This window comes from Kogia breviceps, chromosome 17 (genome assembly GCF_026419965.1).
Source record: "Kogia breviceps isolate mKogBre1 chromosome 17, mKogBre1 haplotype 1, whole genome shotgun sequence".
Taxonomy (NCBI): Eukaryota; Metazoa; Chordata; class Mammalia; order Artiodactyla; family Physeteridae; genus Kogia; species Kogia breviceps.
In genome coordinates, this window is record NC_081326.1 from 60,087,345 (window position 1) to 60,102,930 (window position 15,586).

At 38.4% G+C, this 15,586-nt stretch overlaps 1 protein-coding gene across 2 annotated transcripts in view; it reads right to left on the reverse strand.

Annotated features, from left to right (window-relative positions):
* Nucleotides 1–6,108: 6,108 nt before the first annotated feature.
* MRPL13 (mitochondrial ribosomal protein L13) overlaps nt 6,109–15,586 on the reverse strand; it is a 35,518-nt gene continuing 26,040 nt past the window's right edge. For both annotated transcript variants that reach the window (XM_059043459.2, XM_059043458.2), the window contains one exon: nt 6,109–6,400. In XM_059043459.2, coding sequence (XP_058899442.1) covers nt 6,379–6,400 — 22 coding nt within the window. In that variant the 3' untranslated portion in view covers nt 6,109–6,378. The remainder of the gene's footprint in view (nt 6,401–15,586) is intronic.

Sequence of the window (15,586 nt, forward strand, 5' to 3'; positions counted from 1 at the left end):
TCTGTCCCCATGGAGTTTGGGGCTCAGCACGTTGACGTGTGGATGTGTCTTGGTTCCCCAGCCTGGAAGCTCTCAGAATCCTGACCTTTGGGTTTTTATGGAGGCTTCATTACATAGGCATGACCGACTAAATCATTGGCTGTCGTTGATTATTTCAAACTCCAGCTCCTCTCTCCTCCCTGTCATCCTCAGATGTGGTCCAAAAGCACCTCATTAACATAACAAATGACACCTTTATGGCTCTCATCACTTAGGAAATGCTGAGGTTTTTAAGAGCTCTGTGCCAGAAACAGGGACGAAGACCAAATATCTATCTATATATAGATATATATCAGGTATCTATCTATCTATCTATCTATCTATCTATCTATCTATATATACACACATCAAATATATATATACATTAAGTATACATATATCAAGTGTATATATATCAAATATATGTATATATATCAAGTATATGTATATATATCAAATATATATACATATCAAGCATATATATTAAGTATATATATATCAAGTATATATATCAAATATATAGAAAGTATATATATATCATATATTTTTTAAATTATAAATCACAATGGGACACCATGATAGCAGGAAACTTATTCACGTATGCATCTCAAACACCTAGAACCTAGTTTCTGGAGCATAAGTATTGGTTGAATGACTGTGCAACAGAGCAGCTGATTCCTTGTTAATATAGACTAGAGAGCTGGTTAATTAACCACTGCTTCCACGGTTTAGACTTCCAGGTTAGATGTTCTGAAGGACACACATATGCATATTTCTCCATGATTTATTGGCTCTGCATATCCACCGTGCCAGTAACAGTGCATAATAAATAAAGTAACTGATAATATTTTTCTAACAACTTATAAAAATATTTTATTTGGACTTTGTGAATTTGCCAAAAAGTAAAAGACAGATAGTCTTTATGCTCAGGATTTCCTCTAAATATTAAAAACCCTAAAATGTATAAAATAGATAACTAATAAGAACCTGCTGTATAAAAAAATAAATAAAATTCAAGAAAAGTAAAATAAAAACCCTTTTTAGTTTCACGATTGGTAAAGAAGATGCCAGATGGCATCATCATTTTAAAGTGCTGATTCTCAATGGTTTAATACAGGTTGACAAGTCGGAGCTCCATAACCCCAACAGATAAAGCACAGGTGTGCCATGAGCAACAGATTCTCTCCTGGCAGCCACTAGCTTGCAAGACTTTAATAGGTATTAACTTTGGAATTGAAAAGTGAAGGCAGTGAAAGCAAAGTCAAGACTTGAAATAAAGACTTTGTTGAAAATAAAAGAGCTTCTCATGGACCAAATGGCACTGGCAAAGATGTGTGTCTCCTTCAGTGGTCCTGTTTATGCCATCTTCATGTGGAAAATGTATCCTAAACCTTCCTGGCAGCCAGCCTAACAAAAGTTGGCCTCAGGTGGAGGGACTGGCTGTTTTACTGGTAGCTGATCTCAGGTTAACTTTCATCTAAGGTGAAGCCCTGAGCAGTAGTGATGATGCAAAACTACTCAACTCTCTTATTTTAAGTTTTTGGGGAGAGACAGAGAGAGGTGGGGGAGGGACAGAGGCTATTTCTCTGCAAAAACCTGTATTTAAGTTGATATGGAATCTTAATGTCTGTCTTGGAAAGATCATACCTTCTTAAATAGGGTTCTAACCAATTCAAACTTAGCATTGTAGAGATAGGCAGCAAAATCCCTCCTGGGGCTTTTAGGCTTTTCAGACTCAGAACTTGCTACCGGTCTATGGGAGGATTTTCAGCCAGGAGACACCTGGACATTTAATGTTCTTGGCCGACTGTGGTACTAAACACCTTTTCCAGGAGAAGGTAGGAAAACAAATCATGCAGCAAAGAAAAAAGATGGGGCACAGGCGTAGTGACGATGCCTGGATCTGGCAAGGAGGGAATTAGCAAGAAAGGAGAGGAAGGGACTCTAGTAAGAATCTGATAACAGCAATTTACATGCATTTTTTTAAAAAAACTTCCTTCGTTTGGGTGAAACCTGACAAGGAAAACAAAATTCTGCTCTTCAGTCACTTTTAAAGACGGCAGCATCGCTTCATCACGATGACCCTAGCCTCTGGGCCAGCTTGTGGCCCAGTTTATCTTAACAAAGAGACAGTATTTATCCATCTCAGTGCCCATAGTTCTTAGTATTCGGTTTGTAAATTTAGAGTAGGAAGTAGGATGAGAAAAGAAAGGATTGCATTCTGGGTAAAGGATGGCTTTAAAGACCTGCTTTAGAACTTAGCTCTATCTCGGCTCACCTGCTAGGCCCTAAGGGAACCCTGGGGATACCCCAGGCCTGGAGATGAGGGCAGGCTGTGGCAATGACGTCACTAGTAGGTGGGCCCTACTCCAACCCAGGCGTGATAAAGGCATGGCACCAGACTTTTGTACGGTATATCCTAGGTGGTGACTTCTGCTGGGGTCGAGCCAGTGTGACCTCGTAGGACCCTGGATGAAGAGTCCGTCCGCCTGATGGAAGAATGAGCTAAACGAGGATTTAAAGTGAGTACACCCGTCTGTCCTATAACGCCGCATATGCATTCCTAAAAAAGAATCCTTGCGTGATGGAGTATGGGTTTATGGGAAAAATGGAGTTGAGGCAGAAAAGCTCAAACCTTATACCGTCTTGTAAGTGATACAAGAAAACTATCACAGTTTTAAATATCACGAGTTCCTAATAAGGAAACATGTTAAATAGAGTACGCTATTTTGACAAGACATGAAGTTTGCTCGGCAGAGGTGTTGATAGTGAAGAGTTGTGGTTTTTGAACCATGGCGAATAGCTGGGAGGAAGATTATATTGTTTCAAATGAAACAGGAAACCAGAGGTAGAGGGCTGTGGCTTATTGTTGCTTTTCATTCCTCTGAATGGGCTTAAGACAGAAAAGGGACCTGGAAAATGGCAATTCCGAAACTTGAGAGGGGACTAAAGCGTCATAGAAGGGCCCACACTTCTCTACCCCAAACTCGGCGTATGGTGAGTTGGATCCAGGAAGCCCCAGGTGGCACCCTCCCCAACTGAGCCTGTTTGGTTCCTCCTGTCCCTCATTGGCCTGAATATGTTTTTTATCTCCTTCAGGAGAGAAAATATTGGGTTGCTGTTTTAAAGAAACAGCCGTTCTTTTATTGTTTTGTTAATTGCCGCCTCTCAAAAAGAAGCTATTTGTGGGAACCTAAATGAGAGATCAGATGACACAAAGTGCCCTCCTGATGCTGGGGGTTTGCAGTTATCCTTACCGACTGCAAATGAGTACTTTTCAGGTTTCAGTGCCCCAGAAAGCAGGTGATTCTTGGGAGGTTAAGATTAAGCTCTTTTCTTTTTTTTTTAGTGTTGTTTCTGTGTTCATTAATGGGATTACTTTATGCCCCCTGGCTACTGCAAAATCACATTTTCTATGTTTCAAACTTTCGCAATACTTAAGGCTTTTCCTTTGCTATTAGAATCAGGACACTTATGTTTTACTGAGGAGACACAGCAGGCAATGCATGTAGGTAAAATGGAGAGACAAGGTGTTGTGTATTAGTCTTTCACAGGTCATTATGCTCAACTGGATGGTGTTTTTCACATTTACCTGGTGTTAATAGCGTAACACATAGAACCTGGTGAAAAACTGCATATGGACAAATATAATTTTGGTTTTAGTGACTTGATTCCTTATCTGCACTAATTTGCACGGTACAGGCACACATCGCAACATAATAGATATATAATACCTCAGCTTTCTTTTCCTTTCCATGTGATGTTGGAATAACTAGGGTTTCCTTCTTTTTCTGTTAAGTATTCATATATTCGTATTTTTTAAAGTTCTCTTCTGTTTCTTCTGTTCATTCTACTTTAATTGGAGCTACAATTCTAGCGGTCCAGCTTGTCTTCTCCACCTCAAGTTCCTGGGTCCCATACAGCGAGTTTTGATTTTTATTTGGCTACCTGTGTTTGTGTTCTCCTAGGAAACGCACAGGTCTGGCTGTTAAACTCTCAAGCAATGGCAAATGGGCAGGATTGGGAAGGCTGATAGTTTCTGCTTCTCAAGGCCACTTGGTGCAAAAGCCTCTTTGCTCTGGTTCTCCCCGAATGCAAAATGGAGTTAACTCCCAACAGCAGGAGCTCGGTCCAACAATATAGCCCGTTTAGGTCTACGTGCGTCTGTAGCTCAGGCAACCCCTCCCCCTACAAAAGGACTCTCACACAGCAAGTGAGAATGAGGTTTACGGTGATCAGTCTCAATATTCTTACTGAATGTTTAATACAGTCGTCCCTCAGTATGTATGGGAAAATGGTTCCCAGGACTCCCTGCAGATACCAAGATCCAAGAATGCTCAAGTCCCATCCATTCAATGGTGTGATACAATAGGCCCCCTGAATCCGTGGGTTCTGCATCCATGGATGTGGAGGGCTGACGGCGTGATGATTGGGCTCAGTATTATTATAAAGCACGTCGCTATGATCTCACCTTTTCAAATCTGCAGCTGTGTTAGAAACAAGGGCTTCCTTCAGTGAGCCCTTCTCAATCAAGAAATATGTGCCAGGGGCTTCCCTGGTGGCGCAGTGGTTGAGAATCCGCCTGCCGATGCAGGGGACACGGGTTCGTGCCCCGGTCCGGGAAGATCCTACATGCCGCGGAGCGGCTGGGCCCGTGAGCCATGGCCGCTGAGCCTGCGCGTCCGGGGCCTGCGCTCCGCAACGGGAGAGGCCACAACAGTGAGAGGCGCGCGTGCCGCAAAAAAAAAAAAAAAAAAAGAAATATGTGCCAGGCATTGCTCTAGGTGCTTGGGATATACCAGACAAAATTTCCTCCCTACTAAAGCTGCTGCACCGGGAGCTGGGGGCTTACTTCACACTGGCTCACACCCAAGATCACCACATCAAAAGGGACGGAGCTTCTTTTTGGTCCAGTCGTTTAAACTGTAACTGCCACTTCCTTGAATGGTAGCCATTGACCTGTATCAGGTCATGCTTGCTTTATTACAGAATTGGTGATACATAAATACTCGCTTTTTCTCATCTAGTGGCGGCTGAGTCCATGGACTTCTGAGGCAGACTGGCTGGATCGAAAGCTGAGTTTGCCACTTAGCAGTTCTGTGACCTCGGCCAAGTTACTTACTGCTGCCTCAGCGCGCCCACTTTTAAATGGGGAGGTAACATTATGTACATTATAGGGTGATATAGGGATTAAATGATTAAATTTTAATTTATATAAAGCAGTTGTGTTTGGCATATTAGCAGGTGCTTACTATCAATACTTTATATTTAATGTTTATACTGTTTTCCCCTAAATGTACTTATATCACAGCTCATACATAGTTTTATCAGCACCTCTGACAGCCAGGTGCACTTATTTACAAATCTATCTATGGCTCCTTTCTGCCCTGCAATAGACAGTCTGCTCTTTGGTGGGGCATGGAGGTGTTGGGGGAAGACATGTGTGATTTCTGTGTCCCCAACCCCTGGCATATAGCAGGCACTTAGTACATGTTTGCTGCATGAATGGAAGAAGGGCTCAGAGACACTCCTTGATTGGCTAGGGCAAGAGAAGAAAATGACCATAAAAATGCCCCAGTGCAAAAAAAAAAAAAAAAAAAAAAATGCCCCAGTGCAGTGTCTCGGCATTTTAATTTCCAGGGAGGAGATTTTGCTGGACACATTGATCCCAGCGGCCCAATCTCAGTGCCCAGCACCGAGGTGAACAGGAGCCAACAGGAGAGATATGGACACACAGTGAGGGGGTCTGCAAACAGCATCACAGGTGGGGTAGTGAGATTTCTAGGGAGCAGATAGGCATTACTTTGTTGTTTTGGTGTCATGGAAACCAAGAGGCTCTATGGGACACAGAAAAAAATGAAGCAGTTTGAAAATACCTTCATCCCTACTGAGCTGGAGGGATGAACTCAGATGATGTGAGGTTAGATAAAACAGTCACTGAAAAGAAAAGTGAAGGTGGGCCTTGTTTACCCAGGTGTCAAAAACAGGGAGCTGGAACATGAGGAAATCTGCATGAATGGGCACTTGGCAATTTTAACTGCAGTGCTACGTACGTAGGGTTTGGTTTTTTTCATTAAGTGAGAAATTGAATAGTTAACCAAATAAGCAGTTTTATTCTTATCATCATTATAACATTCAAATCAGATTACATAATAAAACAATTCTATAAAATAATGTATTTTATTGCAATTTCCTATTGAAGGACTATCCCTTCCTGACCTTTCCCCACAAACTTTCAGCACCCATAACAGGTTTCTTGTCAAAAGGCAGCAATTGTTTCACCCTGCCCTGTAGGAAGGAGAAACTCATGAGGAAGAAGTTTCAATCACCGCACTGTGATTTTCTGAAATTTTCTTTCTCCTACAGCTGATAATCTTCAGGTCTGAAAGACAAAAATCAACATTTGTTTTTTCACAAATCAGTTTCATTTTCTCCCACATGATGCAAGAAGATTATTTTCCAATTTAAAATGAAAGTAACTGTTTATCAAGAAATATCTACAAATATTATATCTAAACTTTTGGTGAAAAACATTAAGGCCAAATCATTGCAAAGTAGAACAGTTAAGTGACAATTCCCAAGTTCTTTGCAGAGTATAAATATAGGCCCCCGGGTGCCTATGCATGAATGTATGTAGTAACTTAAAAGCTTGAATTCAATTTCCCAAAAGCCCTTTTAATAGAAAGGATTATATATAAAGATATGGATTTGCCTAATAATGGCAAATTCTGAATGAGCAGTTTCCCTATTTGTATTATTTTATCATATGCTAAATTTAATTTTCATTACAGTAGCATACAAAATACATGTATAAACACCAGCCCTTTGATATTTTAATTACACACACATTTATTATATACATATATGGTCTTTTAATTTACTATATACACATATAGTCTTTTCTTTGTTTATATATTTATAGGATTAATCACACCTGAAAGTTCCTTCCAGTAGTAAATTAAAACAAAGAACATTTTCAGAGAAATGTTAAATTTTAACAATGGAGAAAATAAGGAATAGGAAATTATGAAATGTGAAAACTGTTAGTGTCCTGTTATCTTTTACAGAGTAGTGTAATTGTAGGTATTGCGCTCCTATGGGATTTTCAGAAGGAATTTAGTGATTAGTAAACTAAATAGATATTTTGAAACAGCTGTAAAAATATTCAACAGTTTGAATTCCTTTAAAAAAAAAAAAAAAAAAAAAAAAAGGAAACAGGTGAACTCTGTTTGCCCTGAAACTTATCTCATCCCTTTCTACATTTAAATCATGTTTTTCTTTAAAAAAAAAAAAAAGAAGACAAAGAGACCAGATAGCCCAGATAGGAAGACCAACAGTCTGGTAATTAAGTAAATGAACTATATTACAACTTAAAATTATTATTTAACCATGAGGAACACAGGCACTGATCTGGGAAACTAACCAAATATGCTTCAGCATATCGTCATTCTGTAACAAGAAGAAGAGAAACTGCAGCATTTTGTCACTGTTTCTGAAATCTCTTTTCAAATGTAAAAACTGAATCCAAAGTCTGGGAAATGACAGTTTGATACAGTAGCTGGAAGGGGCTCCAGAGTGTACCCTTTTAATCTTGGGTATGTGACTCAGTACAATCAAAGTTCCTAGTCAAGAGACACCAGTGCATTTTAAGAAACAATTTATTCTCCCGTCCAGCTGGTTCATACAATTACAAAAGGGTGGCGGTGATGCCACTGGAAAGAAATCCTCTAAGATTTCTAACAAGTAGTCCTAACAAGAAGTCTCTGCAATTCCACTCAATAAAATTAAATGTGCTTAGTCACAGTCTGGTCGTTTCCACACCAAAAGTTAATTTATTAACAATGAGATGATGAAAGTACCCTTTAGTGGAATTTACAAGTAAAATAGGAAACATGTATGAAGGGTGTAATCTGTCATGTAAAAAATGTTGACAGTGACCTGAAGGCAATCGGGGGCTAATAAAGCCCACTTTTGTTTCAAGACATTTTGGAGGAAGTGAGGAGGGTTAAGATGAGGGCTCTGTTAGGGGTGAGGCAGTGATGAGTAAGAAGAAAGGATGGGTTCAGGATTCAAGAAGCAGAAATTAACTTGTCCAGGGCAGGGAGGGGGAAGAGACCAGGGGCATGACAGGAAGGAGCTCCTGGAAAATGACAATTCAAGGATGACTATTAATTTTCAGCTTGAAGAACTCGGGAAATGGCAATGCTATCTATTTGTTCAGGAGAGGGTATACAGGCAGGAGAACAGATTCTGAAGGGAAAGATTTTGTTTTGAATCTGATGAAATCTGGCCATGGCAGGCAGCTAGCACGTCGGATGTGGAGTTTAGGAGAAATGGGGCAAAGGGAAAGACATCTGAGAGTCTCTAACATAGATTCTGTATTTTTTTATTTTTTTATTTTTTTTGCGGTACGCGGGCCTCTCCCTGTTGTGGCCTCTCCCGTTGCGGAGCACAGGCTCCGGGCGCACAGGCCCAGCTGCCATGGCTCACGGGCCCAGCCGCTCCATGGCATGTGGGATCTTCCCGGACCGGGGCACGAACCCGTGTCCCCTGCATCCACAGGCGGATTCTCAACCACTGCGCCACCAGGGAAGCCCCATAGATTCTTTCTTATCCCACTTCCACATAGTGGAAGAACTTTCACTAGCTCTCCATTGCTTTGTCAAATTCAAACACAGAATTCAACACATAACCCTCCAGGACATGGCCCCAGTTAACCTTTCTGAGTCATTCTTTCCACACCCTGTCCGTTCTGGTCCCGTTATACTACTTGCTATTGCCCAGATAGAAACTTTCAGACCTCTGGACTTGGGTACTTGATATTTTCTGCACTTGGAGTATCTCCTATCTCTTCTCTGCCTGGTAGACTTGACTAATCCTTCAAAATCCACCCCCCAAATCACATGTTCTGGGAAACCCTACACAACTCTTCCTTCCTAACTTAGGCACAGCTCTTTTCCCTGAGATTGCCAGAGAACTTCATGCATACTTCTATTACAGTGTTTCTCAAATTACACTTGCCCTAAGTAAGTGAATAAATGTTATGTATGTAAATAACAGTGCTGTCTGCTTATTAGATGCCATGAAATATACTAACTACCTCACATGCACTATCTCATTTTACCCTCCTAACTATATAGTGAGAAAGACACTGTTATCAACCCCATTTTACAGTTGACAAAACTGATGCTCAGAGGGGCTGAGTAACTTGTCTAAGGATACACAGCTAGGAAGTAGATGGTAGTGATCTAGTGCAGACCTTCTGACTCCAGTGTTTGCAAGCACCATTTTATTCTACACAACTCCTATCCTTTGAAGGCACAGTCCCAATATAATTGATCTTATACTACCAGCAATTAGCACAGTATCTTGCATGTAGTGGAGACTTGTAACACATTTGTCATTATAGTGACCGCCTTGAAAATGTCACTTTGTTTTCAGACTCATCCTTTCCGCTTTTGGAACCTTTTGCAGATGGTTAATTTGCTTCTAAGGGGGGGGGGAAACAGTATCATAGCCAAGAGACTAGATACATTAGATGTTCGCAGAGCTAGAAATATCATGTGTGAGATAATCAAACATATTACGTGGCTACAGGAGGTACCCCTGTGGGGAAAAGTGAGGTTTTTACACTTAATATGGTTCTATTTCTCTCTCCACCTACACAAATGAAAGCAGGTACACATACAACACATTTGTATTGCTTACTCTCACTAAAAGAAGGCAATCCAAGAGAATATAACAAAGGGGAGGGGAGGGCTATTTAGCTGAGTGGGTCTCAAACTTCAGTGGGCATACAAATCGCCTGGGCTCTTGTAAAAATGCAGATTTTGATTCAGTTAGTCTGTAGAGGGTCTCATGATTCTGCATTTCTGACAAACTCCCATGCGATGCAGTGCTGGTCCGTGGACCGCACACTGACAAGCAAGGGTTCACCTCAGACCTCCGACAGAGCTGTTCATAAGACGCAGGGGGCGACTATTTGAAGATGCTGAAGAAGCAAAAGAAGCACTTTCAGTAGGAAGTTTCTAAAGCTGTGCTGTGCCTAACAGAAGGTAACACACTTCCTCATTAGCTAGACATGATTCCAATCGATATAAACTATCCTTCTGGCTCTTTACTCACCAGAGGACTTTATTAACAGGCAGTTTTATGCTTTTCTGATACAACAATAACTAATTGTAAATGATGATAACATCAACAGAGGCTGGGTACTAAAATTCCTTTAGCATCTATCATGAAAGAAAGATTAACTTGGACTTCCCTGGTGGTGCAGTGGATAAGACTCCACGCTCCTAATGCAGGAGGCCCAGCTTCGATCCCTGGTCAGAGAACTAGATCCCACATGCATACCACAACTAAGAGTTTGCATGCCACAACTAAGGAGCCTGCCTGCCGCAACTAAGACCCGGAGCAACCAAATACATAAATGAATATTTAAAAAAAAAGATTAACTATCTTTAGTAACTGAGTAAATGTCACTGTATTTAGGTTCTTAAAAAGTTGCTAGTCTATGTACAGCAACATTACATGAATCAGAATTGAATTCTCAGGGACTTCCCTGGCGGTCCAGTGATTAAGACTCCGCGCTTCCAAGGCAGGGGGCGCGGGTTCAGTCCCTGGTTGGGGAACTAAGATCCCACAGGTGGCGTGGCCAAAAAAATTTTTTGATTAAAAAATAGAAATAAAAAGTCCTGGGGATGTAATGTAGAGCATGGCGACTATAGTTAACAACACTATATTGTATATTTTAAAAAAAAAAGAAAGAAATACAAAAGGTCAGTCTGATTGAGTTTTAAGTCACTTCCACTGTAAGAATGGAATTATTTAGAATAAACCATTCCAGGAAATCTGGTCACATCACATACTCCTTGAACGAAAGATGTTAGCTGTACAGGTAATAGAGCAATGGTGCTGCTACACTCATTTCCCCAGACACTGTACCACTAGCCTGATCAGAAAAAGTTCAACGGTGATTTTTTTAAAAACTAAACTCACTTCTAGGTACAATGGAATATTACTCAGCCATTAAAAAAGAATGAAATAATGCCATTTGCAGCAACATGGATGGATCTAGAGATTATCATACTAAGTAAAGTAAAACAGACAGAGAAAGACAAATATCATATGATATCACTTATATGTGGAATCTAAAAAAATGAACTTATTTACAAAACAGAAATAGACTCACAGACATAGAAAACAAACTAATGGTTACCAAAGGGTAAAGGTGGCAGGGGGAGGGATAAATGAGGAGGTCAGGATTAACATATACACATTACTATATGTAAAATAGATAATCAACAAGGACCTACTGTATATAGCATAGGGAACTCTATTAGTACTCTGTAATAACCAACATGGGAAAAGAATCTGAAAAAGAATAGATACATGTATAACTGAGTCACTTTGCTGTATACCTGAAACTAACACAACACTGTAAATCAACTATACTCCAATATAAAATAAAAATTAAAAAATAAACTCATAAGATTGTTAAAATTTTTTAAAAATCAAAAATTTTTTCCAATTAAAATTAATAGGAATTAGTGTTACCTTCAATTACCACTTTTAAGTCATAAGCTCTATTGGCTAGGAAATGTAAACGATTTGATTTTGGTTGTTTATATAAAGATTGCTTTTTATTTTAACAACCAGTCCTAATGTGTTCATATCCAAAAGAACAGTATAGTTTAGAACGCTTAATAGGAGCAAAATTCAGGACTGGAAATACTGAGGTCTATGGTTGAAGCCAATGCTGTGCTGGTTGAAATGATGGAAAAGCTGGAACATAAGCTTTCTCCCCAAGTCCAGCTAATAACTTCTGACTGTGAAGAGTAGCAAATTAAATCTTGTACGAAAATGCCACATGACTAGACTAGCACACAATTATGGAAAATCTTGAAGATGTCCAGGTCCCCAGATCTTTATGGGTTTTGAAAAGGTAAAAATCCTTCTCCACCGTCTTTAAGTCTCTGATCTGAAGCACATTTTATAAAGCCATAGGTAAAATTATTTTTCTCTGGGCATTCATTGAACTAAAACCGAAAATCTGTACATTTTTGGGATGAGTAGCTTTTATATCAAAGCGCAAGCAGAAAGCTGAAATCCTTGCTGTCTTCCAGAGCTGTAGACTGGACAGGATGCTCACCAAGTCCCTTCTGCAGTGCTATCGTTCCTGGCACCCGTTTTCTTTTACAGAGCTGCATGGATTACCTATTAAACTCCCTAAATCTAATCCTACTTTCAGCAAAGACAACTTCAGGGCCAATCACGGTTGTCCTCAAGCCTTCTCACTTTCATCCTCATATCCTCTCTCTTTTGCAGGCACACTTCTAACAGCACACTCTGTAAAGAGAGTTAGACCAGGAACACAGGTTTTCATCATAAACATCTGTTTTCAAGAGTTTACTGATGCTGAAACTTCCCACACTTAGTTTCTCTACAAAGGTGAGGGTTATGCTTAAAATAAAGCGTTACTGATTTAACGAGTGAGGAGTAAAAACCATATTTCTTTTTTGATTTTGTTTCATCACTCTGTGGATAATGTGAAGCAACTCAAGTTGGAATTTTCTACACACCTAGTTTTTCCTAAGAGAAGCTCTCCTACAGAGTTTTGTAGAAATGAAAATTAAAAGTTTCGAAGGAACTGTTTTATTTTTACCCTACATAATGAAACATTTCCATTACAGTGACAGCATTATAATTTCCATGATTACCGTGGTTTTGTAATGTGTTGGCAAAACTGCGATGACCATGGAAATAATTATTGACAGAATTAAAATAAGTTGACCATTTGAAAGCTACAATCTCAGGCAACTGAACTGTGAAAAAGAGATAGTGCTATTGTTTTATCTTTGAGAAACAAATTCTAAGTGCGTACCCTACAGTCACCACTTGCCCATGGCAAATGTACATTTACTCTGTACCATCAAGAAACACAAGATAAAATTTTATAACATATTCTGACACAATTTACATATCCATGAGATGTAAAAACTACTAATACACCAAGAATACACACTAATTTAAGAAGTGAGGTGTATAGGCAATACTTCTCATATGAGAAAGTGGCTTTTAGTTATAAAACAATATTTATAGTTTCCTCATAAATATCGGTTTCTTTCCTTCTGGTCTACCATTGTTTTAAAAATAAATAAACAACTAGCCTAACAAAATCTAGAGTATGCTGAAGTTAGCCCTGAGGGAACACAGCTTTTTAAGTGATTGAAAATAACTTAAATGAAATCCCAACAATGGTAGCTGTTAACTGAGATTAAAATAATTTTGTTAATCACCTACTGGGTTCAAAGCTTAGTTTGACAATTGTTACTGTTGCTCAGAAGCTTTTTGTCTCTAACAGAAATGGTAAAGAACTTACATTGAACCAAAAGCTAGTAATAGTTGCAATTAAAAAATGTACCTTTTTATACTATAAACATATGTTAGGTTTTATTACTAGGGAAACAAAAACCAAAGCAAGCTATTTTTGTTTGTATTTATTTATGGTGCAATCCAGGTACATCTGTTTCAGTCAAGTCTCTGCAGGTTCACCACCAGATCTATCTTGAATAATTTCCAATTACTACATTTCCAAAGGAAGGTTATATTCTTGGCTTCGCTATTTTGAGTGGAACGAAAAGTATATTTTAAGTAGGTTCCTTCTCCAAAAGGAGAAAAAAATTTCTTTTCTCATAAAAGCAAATCTATCAGTAAATGAGGAATCTCACTTTCAAGGGATTGCACTGCATGGTGTATCAAATATTGTAATTGTAGTTCTAATGTATATCCTATTTTACAGTTGAACTTTATTAACACATAATATTAACAGATATAAGTTAACATAAGTTAACAGATATTGTGTGGCTACTAGAGAGGAAGGATCACAACTTTAATAGAGCGTAAGGGAAAGCCTGTGTCTAATGTATATTCCTGCCAGAGGGAGATTTGGAATGAAAAGAAGGGGCAGGAAAATCCATTTCAAAACAGTAACTCAATAATGCATCAAGTGGCTCTAAGTTTCACTCAAAGTTTCCTTAAAAATAATTATGGAAAAGCCCTTTCTAATTCCGTTAATATAGTGAAGGCATTCAGTCACCTTCTAATTTGTTTTATGGTTATTTCATTATTATACTGCCTGGATTAACTGATTTAGAATACACTTTAGAATAGTCATGATATATAACTCCACATGAATAATATGTGTTTGGTCACATAACCAACTAAATAGCACCTTTGGTATTTCCAGTTTAAGAAAAAAAAAAAAAAAAGTACCACAGCCATCTTGGTTAGGAATATAAGTTCAATTATGACAGAGTTTCTATCAGAAATCAGATATGACATACTTAGATTTGCAGAATAAAACTGATGTCATATCCTGCAGTCATTGAAGATCATGCTTGTGGGGAAAAAAAATCTTGTAAATTGGGAATATGTGCAGTGAGACCATATTTGGAGAAAAATCATAATTTCCCAAATTTGTAAAACACACAAACATACACACAACATAAAAACTAACACAACGAAATAGGAAGTTAGCACACCAAAATGTTAAGTATGGTGAAATTAGTTACTTATGTATATATCTTATTTTCTACAATGAACATTTAGTAGTTTTTAAAACCCCCCCAAATTAAAATATTTTTCAACTGAATGCCTGAGTTTACTTTCCAAAGAGTATTATGTTTCAAGTAAATGTTGTCTGTTTTATATGCAGTCAATATTATTGTGAATTTTTAGTAAAGAAAAGGTTCCAGGGTGGTAAGTTTAGTTAGGGGTTAATTTCAATTTGTGGCAAATTCCACGTCTCTTTTAAGGAACTTTTAAAAATGTTAACATCTTCTTAGAAAAATGTTCTATATTTATATGGACTGAGTTTTAAGGATAAATGTAAGTTCTATGTAGTTTAAGTAGGAAAAGGTACATTGGATATGTCTTGACTAAATGACCTTGTAAATCTCTAAGAACAAGTTAAATTAAAATTATTTTTCCTAAAGTTTAAACATCACCAAAATAGTTCAGAAGCTTCATTTCTCAGATGCCAAAGGAGGGAATAATTGTAACTATCATACCATGTGGAACAAACTTTAAAACCTTTTATTTACTGATTTATCTAAATAAACCACTATATGATCTGGAGGAAAAAAATGAATTTAAAAAAAAAAGAATTAAAAACAGAATCTTAGGTTTTGACAAGAAGGCAAACTATTAAACAGGTATCTAAACAGTAGCGAAGGAGAAGAGAAAAGCACCCACACTTAATTCAGTTGGAAGAATCACATCAGGCCACGTTATGTACAGTTTCTCGCCCACAAGTATGTCAGTGTCAAGCAATGAAAACCAGAACATAAGGGAATAATAGAAAACGCACCTCCTTATTTTAGAGAGAGATACTTAACGTGAGAATGTATCCTAATAACTAACTAGCTGATCAAAAATATCAGACATCATAAAGCCAATTTTTTCAATTTTTCACATAGAGTTAGTTTGTTAATCACTTGTTTGATATCAACTGAAAAGCAGCTGGATAATTCAGAGGATACAGTGAACAGGAACAAAAACAATAAAA